This window comes from Dermacentor albipictus, chromosome 4 (genome assembly GCF_038994185.2).
Source record: "Dermacentor albipictus isolate Rhodes 1998 colony chromosome 4, USDA_Dalb.pri_finalv2, whole genome shotgun sequence".
Classification (NCBI taxonomy): domain Eukaryota; kingdom Metazoa; phylum Arthropoda; class Arachnida; order Ixodida; family Ixodidae; genus Dermacentor; species Dermacentor albipictus.
In genome coordinates, this window is record NC_091824.1 from 91065292 (window position 1) to 91086459 (window position 21168).

Genomic DNA, 21168 nt, shown 5'->3' on the forward strand with positions numbered 1-21168 from the left:
GTAAACGTATGTGACATGAAACGGTCAAGTGTCCAGGCTGCTGTCCGAGGATGCCACTGGGTTTAGCCCATTTTACTTCAAAGCTGTAGCAGATGGCACTTCAAGCACAACTGCCAATGAGAGTGAAACCTATCGTTTTGAAAACGCATTAACTTCTCATTGCATGTTTGCACAAGTAAACAAAGATACGCTACTATTCGCACCATCTAGGCTGCAAAGTGCGTGATGCGATCAAGCCATCTAGCACAGAAACACAGGTAAAGTGAAACACTTCAGCCAAAATCAGCATGAGTATGGGCTTGTCGCCATGCAGGTGTACATTGACATCTGATGTATTCATTGACCTTGACATCTGAATCAGTATTCTGAAGCAGAAGTAACAACGGCTCATTTTCGGAAGTTTGCATTTTAACAACCTTTACTTTTGTTGATGAAATGCAGTCGCCAGGCACTTCAGGCTGTTTTGCTGCGTTGCCACTGAACTGACCGCGGGCTTCGCTGCATCTTCGATGTTCCTGACACACTATCACGGTTGATGAGAGAAGCATACTTACATGCGTTGTGACTTCCATTAGAATGCAGGAGGCTAAAAAAAACACGAAATTTCTAAACACAATGCACACACCACCAGTTCAAGATGAAAAGGCCGAAAATGGCAAAAAGCACGAGGAATGCTGGGCCCTTTTGGAAGCAGATGTACGCTATCAACCCCTGCCACTTGCTCTGACGGGAGTGCCTGTGGTTTAATTGCAGATTTCATTCTATTGCTCTCCACTGTAGTGGAGGGCTCTGGCGTAGAGTTAGTCGGCCACTCCGAATCTACCATTGAAATTCACTGTATCACTGTTTTGGGTGGCAAAGGAGTATGACTTTTCTTTGGGCGACTTCCTGTCATCATCATCATCAGCCTATTTTTACGTCCAGTGCAGGACGAAGGCCTCTCCCAGCGATCTCCAGTTACCCCTACCTTGTGCTACTTGATTCCAACTTGCACCTGAAGATTTCCTAATTTTATCAACCCCAGCTAATCTTCTGCTATCCTCGACTGTGCTTCCCTTCCCTTGGCACCCATTCTGTAACTCTAATAGTCCACTTGTTATCTGCCTGACACATTAACCACTCTTTGATGGCGATAGAAGAGATACTACTCATCCCCAATAGGGTTTGCGATGGCATCGGTTGTGAGCTAGGTGTTCTAACCTCTCCGTCACTGCAGTTCCATTGAAGCAGTGGCATAGTAGGAGTACGTTATGCAGCTTCAGGTTGATGCACATACAGATGTTGCAGAAAGGCTGTCGTATGTGCATGTGTGCATTGTGGAAGGCTTGAGCTCAGCAAGCACTGGAATACCTTGTGCTACAGCAAAACGGCAGATGTGATAAGATTTGCCACTCTGCACATACTTCAGGAAAGACTTGTGGGATTGCAACAGGCAACAATTCGAAGTGGCGGTAACTGCTACCGCACAGTCATACCCTGCAGTGAACGTTAGCCCTGGGAATTTGATCAGCCTCGAAGAGGGTAGCGCTACACATGAGGCGCTCTCGCCGGCAGGACGTACCCTTGAAGGCGTGAGGCACATTACGCCGAACCCTTCGCCAGAGTTTGTGTAGAGCATGGAGCCACAGTGGCACACTTGCTCAACGCGTCCCGCTCCTGGGCCAGGCATTACTGGCCAGGGCAAGCCTCAACAGGTGCTGTTGCGCGATGCAATGCGCCTGATGGAAAGGTTGACAGGTGTTGTGCAGAACACACTGCTGACATCTACCACATCTGCTAGACCAAGAGTGAGGGTGGACTTGCCCACCTACAGTGGGTACCATGATTCAGTCAGCATCAACGAATACCTCGTCCGCATGCTGACTTACCAGCAGGCAATGGGGTTGTCTGATGGCGAGATACTGGAACACGTCGTACCCGTGTCGCTGACTGATCATGCTGTCCTCTGGTTCCGGCTTACTGGCTACCGGTCTCGCACGCTGGCCGAGTTCCGAGTGACCTTACGCGAGAAATTCCTGCCCGCAGATTACTAGCATCGTCTGTGGCGTGAGTTCGAGCTACGCACTCAGCATCAGGATGAATCTTTGCTCGAGTATGTAAGGGCGACGGACGAACTTTATCATACCGCAGACCCTTCTGCTCCGAACTGCAATAAGGTGGAGAGAGTCATGCAACAAGCTCATCCCACCTTCGCAGCGTACTCGAGAGGTGGCAAGTTCAGGGATTTGGATGAGCTGGCCTCGGAGGCAAAGTGCGTAGAGGTGGACATACTCGACTCGCGCTAATACCAACCTCTACCCCCAGCGTCTGGTGTTGGGCTGCTGAGCACGAGGTCGCGGGATCGAATCCCGGCCACGGCGGCCGCATTTCGATGGGGGCGAAATGCGAAAACGCCTGTGTGCTTAGATTTAGGTGCACGTTAAAGAACCCCAGGTGGTCAAAATTTCCGGAGTCCTCCACTACGGCGTGCCTCATAATCAGAAAGTGGTTTTGGCACGTAAAACCCCAAATATTAATTAATTAATTAATTAACCCCCAGCGTCGCAGGCACTTGAGCCACGATGCGCATGGAACGAGGACACTTTTCGCACTCGTTTCCGGGTAGATGGTGGGGCTGCTTTCAGTGACGGACCCCTGAGAAGCGGTTGGGAATTATCTGACCGGGCTCTCAACCCGTACACTTATTCCATGCGTGCAGCACGGGCTGCCGATGGGCGAGGTATGCAGAATCGTGGTCGACATGCCGACGAGAATGCCAGAACAGAGCATGCCTGCAAGGGAGCAGTCGATAATGAGGAACAATGGCCAACCGGCGCGAGGCACTGAACGCCAAGCCCGACAAAGGCCCACTATCCTCTGATATCGGTGCAACCAGCCGGGGCACAACGCCCGGGATTGCAGACAACCTGCATCTCGAGAGCATGCGCTTTCGGAAAACGAGCGGGGCCACCGGTGCGCAACGCTGCATGGCCGGTGTCAGTTACAGTGACACGAAATGAGACACATGAACTCCTTGCCCCTCTGTCTGGTCATTTCGAACCACCCAACGGCATGCCAGTGCCGCTCATAGAGGTTACAGTCGCCCAGCGCAGGTTCTTTTTTTGCTGTTAGACATGGGAGCAAGCGCTTCGCTCTTTGGCGACGAGGTGTGTGAACATCTCCTTTGGAACAGTGTCCAACTGAGAGAGAGTAATGTGACTTTCCAACTCGCCAGCAGCACGGCGCACGTGAGCGGTGCTGCTAGGCTTGTGGTTCCCGGCCTGTCGGTTCCTGTAATTCTTGGTAGGGACTTCCTCGACAAGATGGGCATGTTATTGACGTCTGCAATAGAGGATATAGGGAGCGAGCATGTGGCACCCTGAAATCTTTCGTTACATTTCAAAAAGCATCAAGAGACAACTTCGTTCGATGATGCTTCACGTGCAGACCGACCCAACGATTGCCCGAAAAGGTCCCTCAGTACAGTTGCAGCTGGGTCGACATGTCGTCCAGCCAGCCGCGCTGAGAAAAAAGACGCGGAGGGGAACTGCTCCCCTTCCGCATGGCCCATAGCCCCCGCTGCGGTGGCACAGTGAACCGCAGTGAGGGGCGAACGAGACCACCCGCTGCTGAACGACTCAAGCAGTTTGTCAGGGGAAGAAAAGGCTCGCCTCTCATCGCTTCTGACTGAATATGAACGCTGTATTGACGCTGGTTGCACTATGCTATACAGGCACAAAATTGAGACAAGCGACGCCTCTCCATGGAAGTGCAATCCTAGGTTGGTGAGTTTGGCTAAGAGGAAAGCACTAGACAGCGCTCTGGGCGAACTGTTCGATACAGGCGTTGTTGAAAGGTCAGACAGCCCATGGGGTTTTCCTGTGGTGTTGGTTCCTAAAAAGGATAGGACACCCCTCCTTTGTGTTGACTATTGCCGCCTGAACGAGGTGACACGCAAGGACGCATATCTGCTTTCTAGCATTCCCTCGATCGTATCCAACATTGGCGTAGCGAAGTACTTCACTACGCTCGATGCAGGGAGAGGGTGCTTTCAGATGGAAGTAAATCCCTGTGACCAAGAGAAGACTGCCTTCACTTGTCACAGGGGAGTTTTGCAGTTTACCAGAATGCCCTTTGGACTGGTGGGTGCGCCTGCAACTTACCAGCGCCTAATGGATCGTGTCTTGGGTTATGCAAGGTGGCACTATGCTCTTGCTTACCTAGAGTATGTTGTGGTATACTCGCATAGATTTGATGAGCACCTACGCCATCTCAGGGACGTGTTAGAGCGTCTGAGGTCTGCGGGGATAACGCTAAACCCGACCAAGACCCAGATAGCAGCAACCCAAGTAATGCTACTGGGGTTTAAACTGGATAGCGGACGCCTTCTGCCATGTGATGACAAGGTTCAGGCATTATTGAATTACCCGTCACCAGCAGACATAGGCTGACTCAGGCGCTTTTTTGGGGCTGGTGAACTTCTATCGCCAGTTCATCTCGAACTGCACTGCACTGCAAGCCCGCTTGACTATGCTGTTGCGGAAAGGTGAGCAGTGAAGGTGTGGTCCCGAGCAAGAGGCGGCACTGCACAACCTCCTAAACGCGCTCATGGAAAGCACCGAGTTAAGGCTGCCAGATTCGAACAAAGAATGTGTCATACATACGGACGCAAGCGACCTTGGCCTAGGAGCGGTTTTGCTCCAACAGCACAAGGGTAGCTTGCGCCCGGTAGCATTTGCCAGCCGCTCTTTGACTCCCGCAGAGAAAAATTATTCCATGACAGGAAAGGAATGTCTCGAAATCATTTTCGCTCTCAAAAAGTTTGACTACTACATTGATGGAGTTCCATTCATTATCGAAACCGATCATATTGCACTAACTTGGCTTAGGCGTTTATGAGAGCCGAGCGGCTGACTCACACGATGGGCACTTCTGCAGCGATATGACTTTACCGTTTGCTACAGGAGAGGAAAGAACAACGTTGTGGCGGATGCGCTTTCGCACGCGCCCATTTACTGTGAGAAGAGTAACATTACTACTCAACTCACCTCGCCCGAAACTGAGCTTGAGAGGGGACTAACCGCTGCAACGATTGAGGTCGTAAGGAGGGGTAACGTTAATACCCATCTTGACTCCTCAGGGACTCAGCCTAAGAGCAGAGTAACTGTTACAATGCTCAACAGCGTTAGTCCCAAAGGAAGGGCGGAAGAACCACCTTCTCAGGACGAAAGCGTGAACCACTTGAACTGTATCAGTTCAATGGAGAGCATGTTCAGCAGAAAGGAGCAGTTAGAGGCACAGCGGGAGGATCTCTTTTGTAAAAGGGTGTTTGAGGGGCTCCGGGAGCCCGGTGGCGCAGCCGCGGCGCACATGGACGCAGCTGGTATTGCTGTGGGTGTGCTGCACTCTGAAAAAGCAGGTAGTGCTGTGAGTGCGTTGGATTCCTACGTGCTAGACTCTTGACGCCGCCCTGGTGAGATACATTCCCACGGAGAAGGATACTCATGAGTCCTCCAAAGCGGTGATTCCAAGCACGCTGAGAGGAGCACTTTTACGCTACTTTCACGATACTAGCCTCGCCGGGCATACGAGTGGCCCTAAGACTTACCTTAAGTTGTGCCGCTTTGCTATCTGGCCTGGAATAAAGCGGGATGTGATGTGCTATGCTTACTCTTGCAACGTGTGTCAACACGTGAAGCCGTGTAGTGGACAACCACCCAAGCTCATGCAGCCAATCAATAGTCGAACATCGTGGCAAATTGTGGCATGTGAGGTCATGGGACCTTACTCCAGGACACCGAGTGGGAACCGATTCCTTCTTGTAGTCACAGACCATTTCAGTAAGTGGGTGAAACCGTTCCCCCCTACGGAAGCTGACGGCACGCATAATCATGGGGAAGCTGATCGAGGTGTTTACACGATTCAGCTATCCTGAGCAGTTGATAATCGACAATGCTGTAAGGTTTGTAGTCGGGGTTGTAGGGATTAGACGTAGCATGAACTATGTGGTAGCTGGCCCATGCCGTCGTCCAACTCACTCACGTTTGCGACGTTGTTGTAGGGAGGAACTTGCTCTCATCGAGAACTGGGGGTACAGGATTTATTTACATATTTACATTAAAACAGGAGGTACATTTCAACAGCCTAGCATGGCTGCATAAGGAGCATGAAGCTCCCAACACGAAGCGCACAGCTCCAAGCACAAAGCACACTCCTAGCAGCCGACAAACTGCTGCTTAAAAAGCCTCTGTCCTCCCTAGATCTCTAGGGCAGGAAAAACTGCTGTCAAACCTTCGTCCAATTGGACCGTCCACAGTCGTTGGGGTGTAGTCGACCCGCCTCTGAGGGGGAGGACTCACACACTCGCATACGTACTTCGGATTCCCAGAACCCACCGAGTTGAGCGGGTCCTCATAGCCAGATTGTCACGCTTGACCCCAGCCGGCGCCTCTTAATTCCAGAGCTGACTTCTCCGGTAGTCGCTACAAGTGTCAGCAGACTGTGACGAATCTTGGGGCCCAAGGAAATGCATCGCAAAACACCCTTTGTTAGAGAAGCTCTGTTGCTGCAAATAGACCATGAAGGCCACGGCAAATCAACCAACAATACACGGTCCGCCAAACGTGGCCAGCCCTGCTGCCATCGCTGACTCTCCGAAGGAGGCGCATGTTGGATTAACGCTGCCATGGTCTCCAGTTCTCCAAAGGAAGCGCATGGTCGGTTAGCGCTGTCGTCGTCGGTTCTCTGAAAAACGCTCCCCTGCGGGATCGATCGAAACAATGCGTCCTACTTCACTGCCAAACTCTTTGTGGACTCTTTTGCAGCTCTCGGCATTAAGCACAGGAGAACAACCATGTACCATGCCCAGGCGACTTCCACTGAACGTGGAGACGCACAATGAGTGGGACACTTGTCTTCCTGAAATTGGATTTGCGATCAGGTCTACAGTGAACCACTCGACTGGGTATACACCCACCACCCTCAACCTTGGGAGGGAGCTGTTGAATTCGGTAGAACGTACGATACAGGAACGCAGCAGTAGGAACTGGTTATTTCGTCGGCACACGCCGATTATGCAACGAAACCTGAGCACTGCGCGTGCCGAGCAGAAAGCGCAGTACGACTGCTCTCATCGGGAAGTGCACTACAAAGTGGGCGACCTGGTGTTGAGGCGGAATCTCGTCCTGAGCGATGCCACTAAGAAATTTGCAGCTTCTCTGGCGCCGAAATAGACAGGACCATACCAGGTGCGAGAGACTGTCTCTTCGCGCGTGTACAGGCTGGCGGACTTCAAGTTAAGACCAATCAGCCAACCAGTGCATGTCCGCGGCCTCAAACCCTACTACGAGAGAGAGAACGAGTGACCCAAGGAGAACGCTCTCCCGCGCCCGCAGTCAGCAGCATCGGGGGTGGCACAGCTCGACATTCAAGCCTAGTGCGGCGTTACAACTTACGATCTCGGCAAAACTAACTCTGTCCGGTTTGCATAGGCTATTTTATTGTGCGTGATATCGGAGGGAACGCTCCCCCGATGTCCAGCGTGCAGGCTTTCTGAGTGAGCACGCGCTTTCTGTTTGGAAGAAGCGAGACGGGCTAACCAAATTGTCACAGCAGCAAACCTCCCGTCGGCATCTGTGCAACAACCAAGAAGAAAAGACCGTCTCTGCTGTGGGTACGAATGAGCAGGCCGTAAGCAGTCAGCAAGACAGTCCACACACCAAGCAGCAAGAAAAGCGGATCCTCCCGAAGCCAACAATGACGTGAGAAGAGCAGCGAGCGACTTTCGGTCCAAAATTGTCGCAGCGGTGCAGAATTAGCCGAAGCACGCCGCACAGCCCCGCGACTGAGTTGCGAGCCCCGCTACCAAGCACCCAGCCTCAAGGCCGAGCGGAAGACTTGGCCCGCAAGAAGAGAGTGGACCCCTACGGCGCTGCGAGGTGCAAGCCATCGCCAGGGGTGGGTCGGCGCACCTTTGCTGATCTTGTGTGCCGAAATCTGCGAGAGCAGCGGAGGCGCAGCGACAGAGAGAGCTGTGTCGGTACGAACAGGAAGAAATGCATCTGACCATACCAGAGGGCAACGACCTCCAGGAACAGCAGAAGACAGCTGTCCTGCGCCATCTCGAAGCTGGTTTGGGGATTGCGTCAGCATAATCGAAGCAGCCAAGAAAAATCCAGGGGACCCTTTCGCCACCACAAACCCGGCACGTCCGACTGGGCAGGTGACACCACCGAAAAGCAAGGTGACCCGAACCCAGTGGCCTTCTCGCTTCCTACTACATCCCGTTACTGTCAAGCTGTTCTGTACCATCATTCAATGTTCCAGCCTGGCTCACGACTACCTACACGGCGACAATGGCAGTCTGCCGCTAGAGCTGCTCCCTCACCAACATGGACTCAAACCGTGTTGATGTCGGAGTAGCATGTCCCTCTCAGGAAAGCCTCAGGTGACGGCGACCGCTTTGCAGCTAAAGGGGGATATTAAGAAGGGGGGGGGGATGTGGGATCACATGTGCATCCTGATATCACCGGAGCAGCCATGCGGTTATCACGTGATAATCACTTGTTCGCTTGCGGAGGGTAGCGGGGAAAGGGCACGTTCGCCACTCCTGCTACTGATCGCACCTGGCCGCGACATTGCAGCCAAGGCACCCATTTCCTCCTTTCGCTTTCTTGGAACCAGGGAGACCCCCTCTCCGCCATTTGGGGAGAAGCGCTATTCCCCCAATGCATCTTTGTCTTTCGGCTGAGGAGCTTGCGACTGGCCGCATCTCAATTCAGCCACTAAGACCGCCGCACGCCATCCCCCTGCAGAGCTCGGCCTTCGTGAGCAACTGACCGCCCCAGAGCTCGAGCTCGGACCTGCTCTGGGTGAGCTGAACCCTTATCAGCCTCTTTTATAGTTTCCAACATTATGCAGTTTCCTTCGCCTCAGAAGTGCAGAACGCTACACCACTGTGGTTTGTTTTGTATTTGTGTTTGCTGTTGTTGCTCTGTTGGTACTTGTACCTTAAGGTGAATAAACACCTTAAGTCGAGACTCGCCCTGTCTCCCTGGCCTGAACCCACTGTGATCGCAACTTACTGCGAACCGCGGGTTAGGGGTCACAGCTCTGACTGTTAGGGCTGCTGCGAAAGTGCTAGCGAGCGACTGCCACTCCGCTAGTGCTGTGCAATCCAGAGAAGGGTCAGGTGCGCACGCGCAAGCTTGAGTAATACCCCTATAGTTTGCAGTCTGGCGTTGCGATCACTAGAAGGTTAGCACAACGATGGATAGGCAAATTTCTTTTTCTGGCAAGCCAGATACCTCACGTTACAAATAATAAACCTGAAACACCTGTTGGAGGGAATGTCAGTGACTATGCTATCTCTATACATCATAATATAGGGTCAGCACATTATAAATTGTGAAGCACTAGTTTGAATCTATTGATAAGAGGAAACATGGGTTCACCTTGGCTATCACCATTACAGCCCTTCGCCCTCAGAAGTGAAAGTCTCTTATAGTATTGGTTTAATTCTTTCTTTATTTTTTATGTTGTCTGTTTCTCATTAGCAAGCTTTCTGGTGTCTCAGTACATACCACGTCATAAGATGATTGCCACTGAGAAGTGGCAATAAAGTGGCAAGAAAAGTGTGCGCTCCTGTGCTTTCAGCCTAAAGCAGCTTGCCAAGCTGGTCACTAGGTTTTCCTCTCCATTAATCTTTCTCTTTCTTTAGTCTCTGTCCACAACTAACAGCATACACTGTATTGTAGTTGAACTTAGTTATAATGAAGCTGCATCCAACACAAAAATATGTTCATTATATTCGATATTCATTATAAGCATATATTCATTACTTGCTGATACAGTATTGGCAAGCAACATTATTTACTTCGGTATATCTGATAATTCATTATGTCCATGCTCTTTATATTGAGGTTCAGCTGTACTGTAATGGGTGTATACTCGTCCCACCAGTTTCGTTGCAGTAACAAAAGTATTTTACAGATTTGGCCAGTTTTTGTTTGTGTTTGAAGTTTATTTCAGGTGTAAAAGTCATTGTAACATGTGCCTCCTTAGTTGTTATTGCACACAACTACATGGCTAATGCTGCCTTGTAGAGGTTCTTAGAGGTTCTTGTAGAGGTTCTTTAAAGAGGTTCAGAAGCACTCAAAGCATTTAAACTCCCGATACTTGGCCTACTAACTTTCTCCTGTACTCGCAGTATAATATCAGTTGTCACTCTTTGGCATGATAACTACTGCGTCAGTAAGGCTGTAGGCTCATCAGAAATTCTTTGACTTAGTGAAAACTAGTAACTCTAGTATCATCTTTCCCGACGACACATACAAATGCTTAATATCATTTCCATCATTGCTTGTAACTAATGAATTTTCTGAGGCTAATAATGATTTATTTTTTTATTTTATTGTACCCTCAAGACCGAAGTATTACAGAGGTTGAAATGATTGAAAGGTTACAGGCAGTGTATTCATGTGTTAATCTGCTTATGAAAGTGAGAAACCCTTGTTGCACTAAAAGTGGATATGTTAGGCACATGTATTATGGTACAAATAACTTCTTTGAGGTAATATTTCTACAACAGCTTTGTTCTACCCTAAATGTTTCAGAATTACTTTGTGTGGAACTAGAGCAGCTGTTCATCAACTTCTGGCTGCAGAAGAATTGCTGTAAAACCCCATTACATTTCTTAGGAGGGGACATTGAAAGAGGAATGTACAATCTGGGAAAACATAACATCAGCTTATGCATGCAGCAGCATTATGGATGAGACAGAAAAGCTGCTCTCAACACTGCTGCTGACATAACTACTGGGAATGGGAACACAACAAATGGGAAATTATTAAACATGACCCTATGGGAATTAAACGAGCTTGGAATTTCAGAGCATATGAGCTGAAACAAACATAACAAATGGGAACGCATCAAAGAAGCTCTAATGTATTTCTGTTGAAGCTGTATGGCTTATGCATTTCTTATTCAAATACATGTGAGGTGTACAGAGACTCTCATTAGGCATCAAGTGTTTGGTATGGTATGTAACGAAGAAGATGCATGCTTCAAAGCCACATCACTAACACAACTCGGAAGTCTAGCTGGAGACTGTTTTGGTTCAATCTTGGCTGTTGTATTGTTCAGCTTCTGCATTGTGTTCTACAAAGCTTTCTCATACAGTTGAACCCAGATATATCGAGCTCAAAGGGGACGCGAAATAGTTCGATATATTGATTACTTGAAATGTAAAATATGCCTATCCTAAGCTTATCTGAAAACTCTGCACATCTCGGACAGTTTCCGAGAACATGAAAAGCAGGAATTTACTGATCCCATGCCCTGAGCCGCCCCCTGAAAAGATTATATGTGCTCCATTTCTTGTGGAGCGTGTGTATCAGACAGAGAGGCACTTTGCATTCTTGAAGCAGCGTGGCGATCCCATTCCAATAACGAACGGCCGCAGGTAGTAAGCATCCATGCACGGCGGTTACTTCTTCGTGCCATCATAATGCTTCACCGTATTACACTACTGTGATGTGGTGAAGCTTACTAAAGCAAATCCTGTATTATAGAGTGCAAATACGGCCCTTGCTGCATGAGCCCTTCTTATTTGAGACACGCACCTTGCTCACTTTTTTCTACATGGCATGTGCTGCCCATTATGATCATGACAGCATCCGCCAAAACAGTCAACAGGAATACTTCCAGTGATGCAAGAAGAGATTGCACTCTCGTTAAGAGATACGCCATTGCTGGGTGCAGTGCTTGATACATCTAATGGGGTGTTTAACGGGAGTTCGATGTGCACATAGTACAGTGCTATGCTCTTGCATGGGATTTCCAAGGGGACGTTACAACTGTTTGATATATACAATACATATACACAGGTTTGATATATCCGGGTTCAACTGTATTTAGGAGAGGTGAGGGGTAGAGTCCAGCTTCAAAACAGCAGAATTATGGAAGGTCCCTCCTGCTACATACACTGCAAAGCTTCTTTACAGATGTTTAAAAGAACACCTCATATTGTTGTGGCATAAGTAAAGCTTATGCTCTCAAACTGTTTTAAAGTATTGATGGTACAGTGCTATACCCTTGCATGGGAATTCCAAGGGGATGTTACAACTGTTCAATATAGACAGTGATTCAATACTGAACTTGAAACCGCATAAGCTTGCCAAACTCTCAGTCACACAAAGATAATCCTCGGCGTTTGCTACCCCTCACCCTCGTCATCTGCCACTTTCACTGAAGAGTTGCACGATGCTATTAATCTAATCTTTTTCTTGTTTTCCCACAACACCGTTATTCTTACTCGGCGATTTCAGTTTTACTAACTTAATATGGAATACACATCTACCAACCACAGAGCCTTTTTCCACTCGGGCAAAAAATTTCTGTGATTTGTGTTTCTTGTTTTCATTTTCCCAACTTGTTACTCAGCCTACCAGATCAACAATCAACACCGCAAACTTGCTTGATTTAATCCTAATTAATCGTCCAGCTCTTGCTTCCTCTATAATATACTTACCTAGTATTAATGACCATTCCTTACTAACATTTGGTATAAAAGTCTGCTATCCCAAAAGGACAAAAGTTGAGAAAGTTATGCATGGTTACAAGAAAGCCAACTTCGAAGCCATTGACAGGGTACTTTTGTCATTTATTCAAATTTTTTTTTTATTGATTTCGATAACCATTCAGTCCAGTCAAATTGGAATATATTTGTAGACTAGGTACGCCTATTAACTGAAAAGTACATTCCTAATCGCCTCATCACTTCCACTCTGCAAACCCCTTGGTACAATTCTTATATAAAGCACCTATCTAACAGAAACAAACGTCTCTATCGCTTAGCTAAATCACCTGCGAGTAAAACACCTTGGGAAACCTATAACACTGCTAATCAAGTGTACTTAACTGCGCTAAAAAATGCTAAAGGCAATTACTTATCCCATGCATTACCTGAAATGCTTAAAACAGATGTCCGAAAGTCTTGGCGCGTCATTAACCCATGTTCTGATAGCTCTATCACCTAGAAAGATGGATCAGGCGATGTCATTCCAAGTGGCACATGCACAATCATTATCAATGGATCATTTGCAAAAAATTTTTCCATTTCATTGAACAGTTGTTTGCCATACGCAGAGCACTACAACTATCTCATTGTTTAACCCATAGCTCTTCATTTCTCTGGTATTGCTAAGCTCATTAATGATTTGCCTTTAAACTCAGGTCCCAGTTATGATAGCATTAATAGCAAATTTTTGAAAGGCAATATCGCATTCAGTTCTGTAATACTTGCTAATATTTCCAACAATTAATAAACATTTGTACTCTGCCTGCTCAATGGAAAATAGGGAAGGTGGTTCCATTACATAAGTCTGGTAACAAAAACTCAATCCTGAATTAGCGCCCGATTTCGCTTACCAGCACCTGTTGCAAATTTCTTGAACATGTGATATTTACAAAACTCGTTAACCTTTTTACTCAAACTCATTTTTCACCTCTGCTCAACATGGTTTTCTTAAAACATTCTCATACGAAGCCCAACTAATATTTTTCACTTATAGATTACACTGTATTTTAGATTGCGCTTCCTGTGCCAACTCTGTATCTTTAGACTTTGGCAAAGCATTCAACAAGGTTTTCCACAACCTCTGCTATTCAAGCTGAGGCTTTTATGCGAAGCATATTACGAGCGCACAACCCAGCTCCTCAGGCGCGGTGGTGTTGCGTTCAATGACCTTTGACCCCATGCCATACCACGTGACACCGTGACGTCACGACAGAGGAGAAACGGGGCTCCAACTCACGCCGTCGCTCGCGGCGTCGCGGCAATATATAAGCAGCTGCGCTTGCCTCTGCTTGACATTTTCTAGGTGGCTTTGATCGGACGCGGTGAGCGTCGAGCAATGCAGCATTCGGCCCGACAACGAAATGTGCGCCTGAGCAAGCGACGCACGCCTGAGCCGACGCCGACGACACCGGCTTTTCTGCAACACGAGCTCCTTAACGCTGTCGTGTTAAAATAAAGGCTAGTATGCTTCGCATCCTGGGCTTAACCTTAGCTAAGCCACAGCCATTTTTTAAACCTTGACAGTAACCTGCTGAAACGGATTGAGTGTTTTCTTACTAACCATTGCCAATTTGTTACTACAAATAATTATGATTCATGATTGGCTGAGGTTCGCTCTGGTGTGCCTCAGGAATCAGTGCTAGGGCCCCTACTTTTCCAGATTTATACTAATGACCTACCTTCTTCATTGACGTATCACATTCACTTCTTTGCTGGCGATTGTGTTATATATCGCGAAAGAATTACCAACGACGACGCTAATGATCTTCAGTCTGACTCGGACTATGGGATTGATTGGTGTAACACTTGGCCAATGGAATTTAATAATAATAAATGTAAAGTTATGCACGTGCACAGAACGCCAGCACCCTTCCTACTTACTATCTGAATAAAATTCCTCTGTAACTTGTTAATACATACAAATACTTTGGAGTTCACATAACGGCAAATCTAACCTGGAACCTTCACACTGACCACATCATAAGCTAATAGCATGCTTGGTTACTTATGTCACCAGTTTTCCAAAGCACCATTATCTTTAAAATTATTACTTTACCAGTCATTAGTGCACCCTAAATTAGAATACGCTGAAGCTGTGTGGTACCTGTACCATAAAACTTTACTTCTTCACTCGAGCTTGTTCAAAATAATTCAGTTTGATTCATATTTTCAAATTATAAACATACCACTAGCAATACATCAATGAAAGACTATCTCTTCTATCACTTGCATCTCGTAGAACAATAGCACGTTTGACACTGTTTCACAAACTTTATTTCCATTACTCCCTTCACAGTAACTTAATTTTTCAGCCTCATTACCTGTTGAGCTGATTTGGTCATCTCCATAAGGTCAGACTTCAAGCAGGCAACACTAACACTTTCAGTCAATCTTTTTTTCCCAGATCATCATGGCAGTGGAACTACCTCCCCTGTCAAATTGTTTGCCATCAACAGCAAACTCTTTCATAAGGCATTAGCTAATATTATATAATTGTGAATTATTAACATATTATTTTGTTTACTTGCCGTACTTGCAAATGACTAAGGACAACGTTAGTTAACATTGTATTAAGAGGAATTATCAAGATGCTATTTTATTTACATTATTTGTCACACTCGCAGACTATTAGGCAGGACATTAACATTGTATAATTAGGAATTACTAATATGCTACATTGTTTATTTTTTGTATTTCATTGTTAAGATTCCCATTTTACCACTCCCCTCTGTAATTTCCTTGGGGCTTGAGGGTGCCATAAATAAATAAGTAAAAAATTAAAATAAATACACAGGTTCTATATATCTGGGTTCAATACATCTAGGTTCAACTGTATTTGTCGGACGTGTGGGGTAGCGTCCAGCTGCAGACCACCAGAATTATAGAAGGTCCCTCCGGCTACATATGCTGCAGAGGTTCTTTACAGGTGTTTAAAAAAACACCTCATATTGTTGTGACTTAAGTAACGCTTATGCTCTCAAACTGTGTTAAAATATTCATAAAAATTGCAAAAATCAAGAAAAGCCTAACATCTCACTGAATCACTGACTCCACAATAGGAAATGACAATGCAATTGGGTAAATTGCACATGGCATAACAGTCAAGTAAAAAACCTGTCTACTGACCAGAACGTGTCTGCAGATTAGGGTGCCAATGGAAAGATCATGTCCCAAAATGACAAAAACAAGTGTGGTTTTATGCCTTAAATAAGGAATTACATTTTTAGTTTGATGGAGAAGATTGCAAAAGGACTGCATTAGTCAATGCGCACTGGCGAAGCATCGTAACAAAATTGCTTATGGTTTTTCATGACCAGATAAACATGTAAGCTGCTGATGATTATTCAGCCGGCTTTTTCTTTTCAATAGTTGTTTATAGGAATTTTTTTTTATGCCTTTAGATTTCTGTCTCTTCTATTTTGTATGTGTGTATGTGTAAGTATTGCATACATGTGTGAGAAAAAGTATACAAACTATAGGGTTGCCAAAAAAACCTAATACATTCGTAATTCAGATGCACAGACTGAAATTGAACAAGTGTGCTGGAAAGTTCGCAATTCCAAGTCTGAACTGCAGTCCTCACTTTAATGTTACATTCGTAGGCAGAAAAGAAAATTGGCTTTATCAAGGAATCCCATGTCCACATACTTTTGCACAGTGCAGCACACATGTATGGGCTATCGGTGTTAAACGCGAACAGCGGTGGGCCTGGTACAGTTTGTGCCGTCAAACAGTCTCATTATAGATAGATTCGCTCATCCGATTTGCTTGCAGGGAGCAAGGATGCTTGTCCTACTGCGATATTTTAGCTTCTGTTTTCTTCGACTCGCCCGCTGTGTTTGCTTAGTGGCTGCGGCGTTGCGCTGATAAGCACGAGGTCGTGGGACTGAATCCGAGCCGTGGCAGCCACATTTCAATTTGGACGAAATGCAGAAACACCCGTGTACTGTACATTGGGTGCACGTTAAAAATCCCCAGCTGGTCAAAATTAATCCGGAGTCCCCCATTATGGCATGCCTCATGGTCATATTGTGGTTTTGACACTTAAAAACGCAGAATATTTTTCTTTTCTTCCGACTCTCCGGCTGGGAGCAGGCTTTCTTGCAAAGGGCACATAGCATTTGGTTTAAAATTTTGGCTGTTTTTTCGGCACACAGCGGTGTATTACTTTGCTGACATGAGCGTCAGCACACATTGTGTGCACCGTGCTTGTCTGCTTAAAATGGCCAAACCTGGCGAGGGACCCTGAAACGCTTTTTGGCATAGTAAGAAAACGTTGCCAATCTGTGGAGAAGGCTCCTATGAACATGCGAGCCAAGTGTTATTGCACTGCAGGCAGCAGGGAATTTACAATCTTGTGTCAGAAACGGTCAAAAGTCACTTGCTCATGCTTTCGCAGTGTCGTCATGCAGCTACATCACAAGCAGTGAAGACCATCAACAGCCATTGGTTGACTTCATGATCGCAAGAACATTCTCAGTATTATTGTTGTTCCAGATTTTTGGTTAAATAAATGTAGAATATATGTCTGCGATCTCAAAAGGAAAGGTATATCACATCTTTGCACTGCTCGTCTACAAACAACAGTTGCGCATAGGTGCATCAGCTGCATTTGGCCTCCTAGATAGCAGCAGCATGCTGCGTGGTGCAGATACATAGCAGCCACCACAGGGTGCCGTGACGAAGCCTTTCACCAGTGAAGTGCAGTGAGGGCAGGGCCATGCCCCCTTGCCATCTCCCCCCATGTAGCTTACAGTCCACTAGTGGAGACAAAAGGACAGAGAAAATAACTCATAGCTGTGATAACTTTGTCTAGCTTCACTTATACTTCATTAGTTCGAGTGTCTCAGGGTCCTTTTAAAAGGCGCATCACTTGCGCACGTTGCAAAAATTGCTAAAAGTTTAAGTGAAAGCTCATACACCTTTCTTTCTAGAGAGCCACTCTACCCACCAGTAACATCTATGCCATACACATAGCGTTTGCACATTACATGCACGCCTGCAGTGCTGAAATAGCTAGAAGCAGCATGAAGAGCCCTTGAGACTCCTGTGGATATTGGAGCACACAGAAATACCTCAGAAAATGTGCTGCGGAGCGTGAACGAAAGGGAGAAAAATTTTAGAGGACTATTCGATCTTTGAACCAGACTAGTTTACCAGCGAAGCTGTACCTTCTAAGTGCCATAGGAACAGCGCAAGTAGCCACAAACAGCTTTGCAAGTATATGGCACTGAAATATGTATGAACTGTGGAAGCAGAGTACATTTGTATACCATCGACCAGGAAACAATAAAATATTAATCGGCAATTAAACACGACACAGCGCCACCACCAACCACAGCGCCGCCACCGACCACAGTATGTAAACCTACAGGTGCTACAAAGTTCTCGCGCGAATGTGTGTGCATCTCAAAAATCTTGGCATTTGGCAATGAACACACCCATCTGATTACAAAAATGAGCAAAGGAACCAAAGAAATGAATTTGGTTTATCGAATGAATGATGTACTAGAAACATTTGTTGCAGTGAGGACATTTGTGTAGTGTTCGCTGTTTCTTTTCGTACGTCTGGAGGGGTAGTACAGATAGCTATATGTAGATGCCGACTTCGTGCATGTGTGCTCTCCTATGTTGAGCCATGTCGTGCAATGATGCAGTTTCCATGAAACGGCATTCTTCGGGAGACCTCGAGAGAAACTGCTGGTAGGGTAAAAGGAAGTAGGTGGTGCTTATGACATAAACGTCGCATAGAGCCTTGGTTCTCACGTGGGAGAATGCAAGGTAGTAATGTCGCTTATATACACTGGTCAAGGCAGTTTGAAGAGAGCCGGACTTATAGGGAGGGTAGCCCGCCTTGTCACATCATGGTATCGCTTAATATCATTTGCTTCTATCTCCACTAAATTCTCCAAACCCTTTTAATTATTGCATTGGAGCACTCCGTAAACAGCTTCCCCCAGTACATAATCAAGATTTCCTGCAAGGCCTAGGAGACTTCTGGCGATGGAACGAATGGTGTTGCGGAAAGGCTGTCTCCTTAGCGTTAGCTTTTATTTATTTATTTTTTGGCACTGGGTAGGTGCATTAGACGTGTAGTTGTTCTGTGCTCTTTTGTGGGATTCAGTGGTTCATGCACAAAGCAAGTGTATTTTAAAACAACACAGATACTCGAATCATCACCTTTATTTCACAGGTATTGACGAAATGTTTCGGCAGCTGGCACTTCACATTGTTGAATCAGAAGAGAAGGCTGCAGCCAGCAGACAAAACCAAGTGGATTTTAACAGCATTCCCACTGACGCTTCACTTTATGGATCATTGGACACCTTTACATTGTCGAAAACACTCCGAATAGACCGGCTTTCAACCACTGAAGAGGATATCAAGTCGTCGTCATCTGGTTGCTCCTGCTGAAAGGCAATTCACTGGAGGTGTATGTCTCCGTGGCACAAATAGCACGCCTCCAGTTGCACTCCTATGGTGGAGTTACTTGGGCATCATATTTTCGATGTCATCTTTCCAAAATCTAACCTCCTCTTTGGATGAATTCTTGTGAATTCAGTAAGTCGTACTTCCATAGTATGCTGAAGGACCATTATATTTTTTTTTATCCTATTTGACATTTAACATAATTTGGAACAGATGCCAAATGTCACTATAGTCGCTACATACCCAACTGCATTACCTGCATTATTGTTGAGTTTTGTCCGCTTATTGTGATGCCAGCCATAATTTACAGTAGCTTACATGGCTGGAAAGAATGACTTGGGACCATGCTTTAGTAAAAACTAGCTGCCTCCCTTTTTTTTCTGTCATTGTTTATTATTAGAAGACATTTTCTGGTGGCTAAAAGAAGCCAAAATTAAGGTCTTTCAGCAAATACTGGCGGGCAATTGTGACAGAGGGAGAGTGTTTCTTGTTGATTCAACTATGCAAATGCAGTTTAAGATGCTACATCAGCATACTTCAAATGTCAGAATGACGTACCACAGTGACAGCCTTTGCCACAGTGCCTTATCCATGCGTGATACAACTAGAAATGTCTTTGTGTCATATGTAGTCATTGTATGGTCACATAGTTAGCTCAAGCACCTTCATACCTCTGTAAATTTCTTGTGATGCGTTTTTTTTTTTTCTTTGTGCATGGTGCTTTCATTGTTTACCTAAACACAGGTAATTGTTTACCGTTTTTGAGTGTACAACTTCATTCCACCTCGCAGTACATCTGTGTAGCATGTCATGCACAGCTCAAGTGACCTTTGAGATAAATGCATTCATTGTTTGAGTTATGTACATTTCTTCATCTTTTGTGATTTGCCATGCCTCGTGGAATATTCTGCACTCTTGTTTCTATCTTTCAAAGCATGATAGGCATAAATGCTCAAGCTTAATAAAAACATGAAATACAAAGTACCAATTTCTGCAGTTGGCAGGGCTAAACCATGTATGTTATGCCATAGGGTTTCAGTTCAAAAAGTATTGAATACGTTTTAAGAGAAAGTCAAAATATTTTTAGATACTCTGCCATGCAAGGTTGGCAGTAGGTAAAGGAATGCTGTCATACCTGAACTGCATATGTAGGGATGTAAGCTGTCAATGTTCTAGCTGACATCTCAAGTGCAATGGGGTTAGGCCAACAAACTTCTGGCAAGTTGTTTTGATACTGAGGGTATTTTATAATAAACTTCATGCAGCCACTTTTCATCTGTGGTATTACTGTGTCTGCTTACTTTATGTGCAAATATGGATGCCTTCCCTCAATGCGTTGGCAGTCTAGTTGGTGTGAATCCACAATTACTTTGTTTAGCACAAAACAACAAACACAAGAAAGACGACGGGACAAGGTGCTGACAAGCACCTTGTCCCGTCGTCTTTCTTGTGTTTGTTGTTTTGTGCTAAACAAAGTAATTATACCTTCCCTCCTCTGCTCTTTTTTTTTTCTCCCCCCCCCATCCCAGGCTGCACATATTGTACCCAGTTTCATTGAAGTGGAGCTTCCTTTTGTCCACTATGCCGATCCCGGAAGTTTGTAATAAAATGTGGTAGCTTGGTGAGCCGATCCCGACACAAGTGCAACATAGGTCCTTGCAAGGGTTTCAATGTGGTTTGTAATGCGGGTCAATCCTGGAGGTGAGCAATCACAGACGTGGGTAGAGCGATCCTGACAATACTATCGCATTACAGTCACCCAGGTGTAGCTTAGGACCTAGTTCTATATGCTCAATTCTTTTGCCTCTTTCTTTGGTTTCATCATTGGTGTCTCACCAAGTGGATGTACCAGGGAGCCTCTCACACATAGCTGTGACAAAAAAGTAAATCTACCATTGTCCAACTTGTGCAGAAGCGCCAGCCAGTTATGTTCACTCATTTTCATCATGTCGCAGTGGAACATTTCTTTGGCGTCGTTCACGACGATGAGGCACTGAAAGCCACTGAGAGTCTGGGGATTTATGTGTCCCCTAAACCGCGTTACCATGTACAGTAGCCCAAGCGTACTCCAGTTTCAGTCTGGGAAGCAGCCTTTTGATGCAGTGGAAATTTGTGATTGCTTCACCTAGCTTGGGAAGTATGCCCATGCGCCTGCTAGGAGCGTTTTCACACAGTCATTTCAC

The 21168-nt window shown here is 46.0% G+C and overlaps 1 protein-coding gene across 4 annotated transcripts in view; it reads left to right on the forward strand.

Annotated features, from left to right (window-relative positions):
* Positions 1 to 20260, forward strand: part of LOC135917688 (uncharacterized) — a 39926-nt gene extending 19666 nt beyond the window's left edge. The window contains exon 6 of one of the 4 annotated variants that reach the window (XM_065451268.2): positions 16956 to 17085. In XM_065451268.2, coding sequence (XP_065307340.1) covers positions 16956 to 17065 — 110 coding nt within the window. In that variant the 3' untranslated portion in view covers positions 17066 to 17085. Of the gene's footprint in view, positions 1 to 13859; positions 13991 to 16955; positions 17086 to 18749 lie in introns of those variants that run through there. The other 3 variants (XM_065451269.2, XM_065451270.2, XM_065451267.2) reach the window with 3 other exon arrangements.
* Positions 20261 to 21168: the final 908 nt, after the last annotated feature.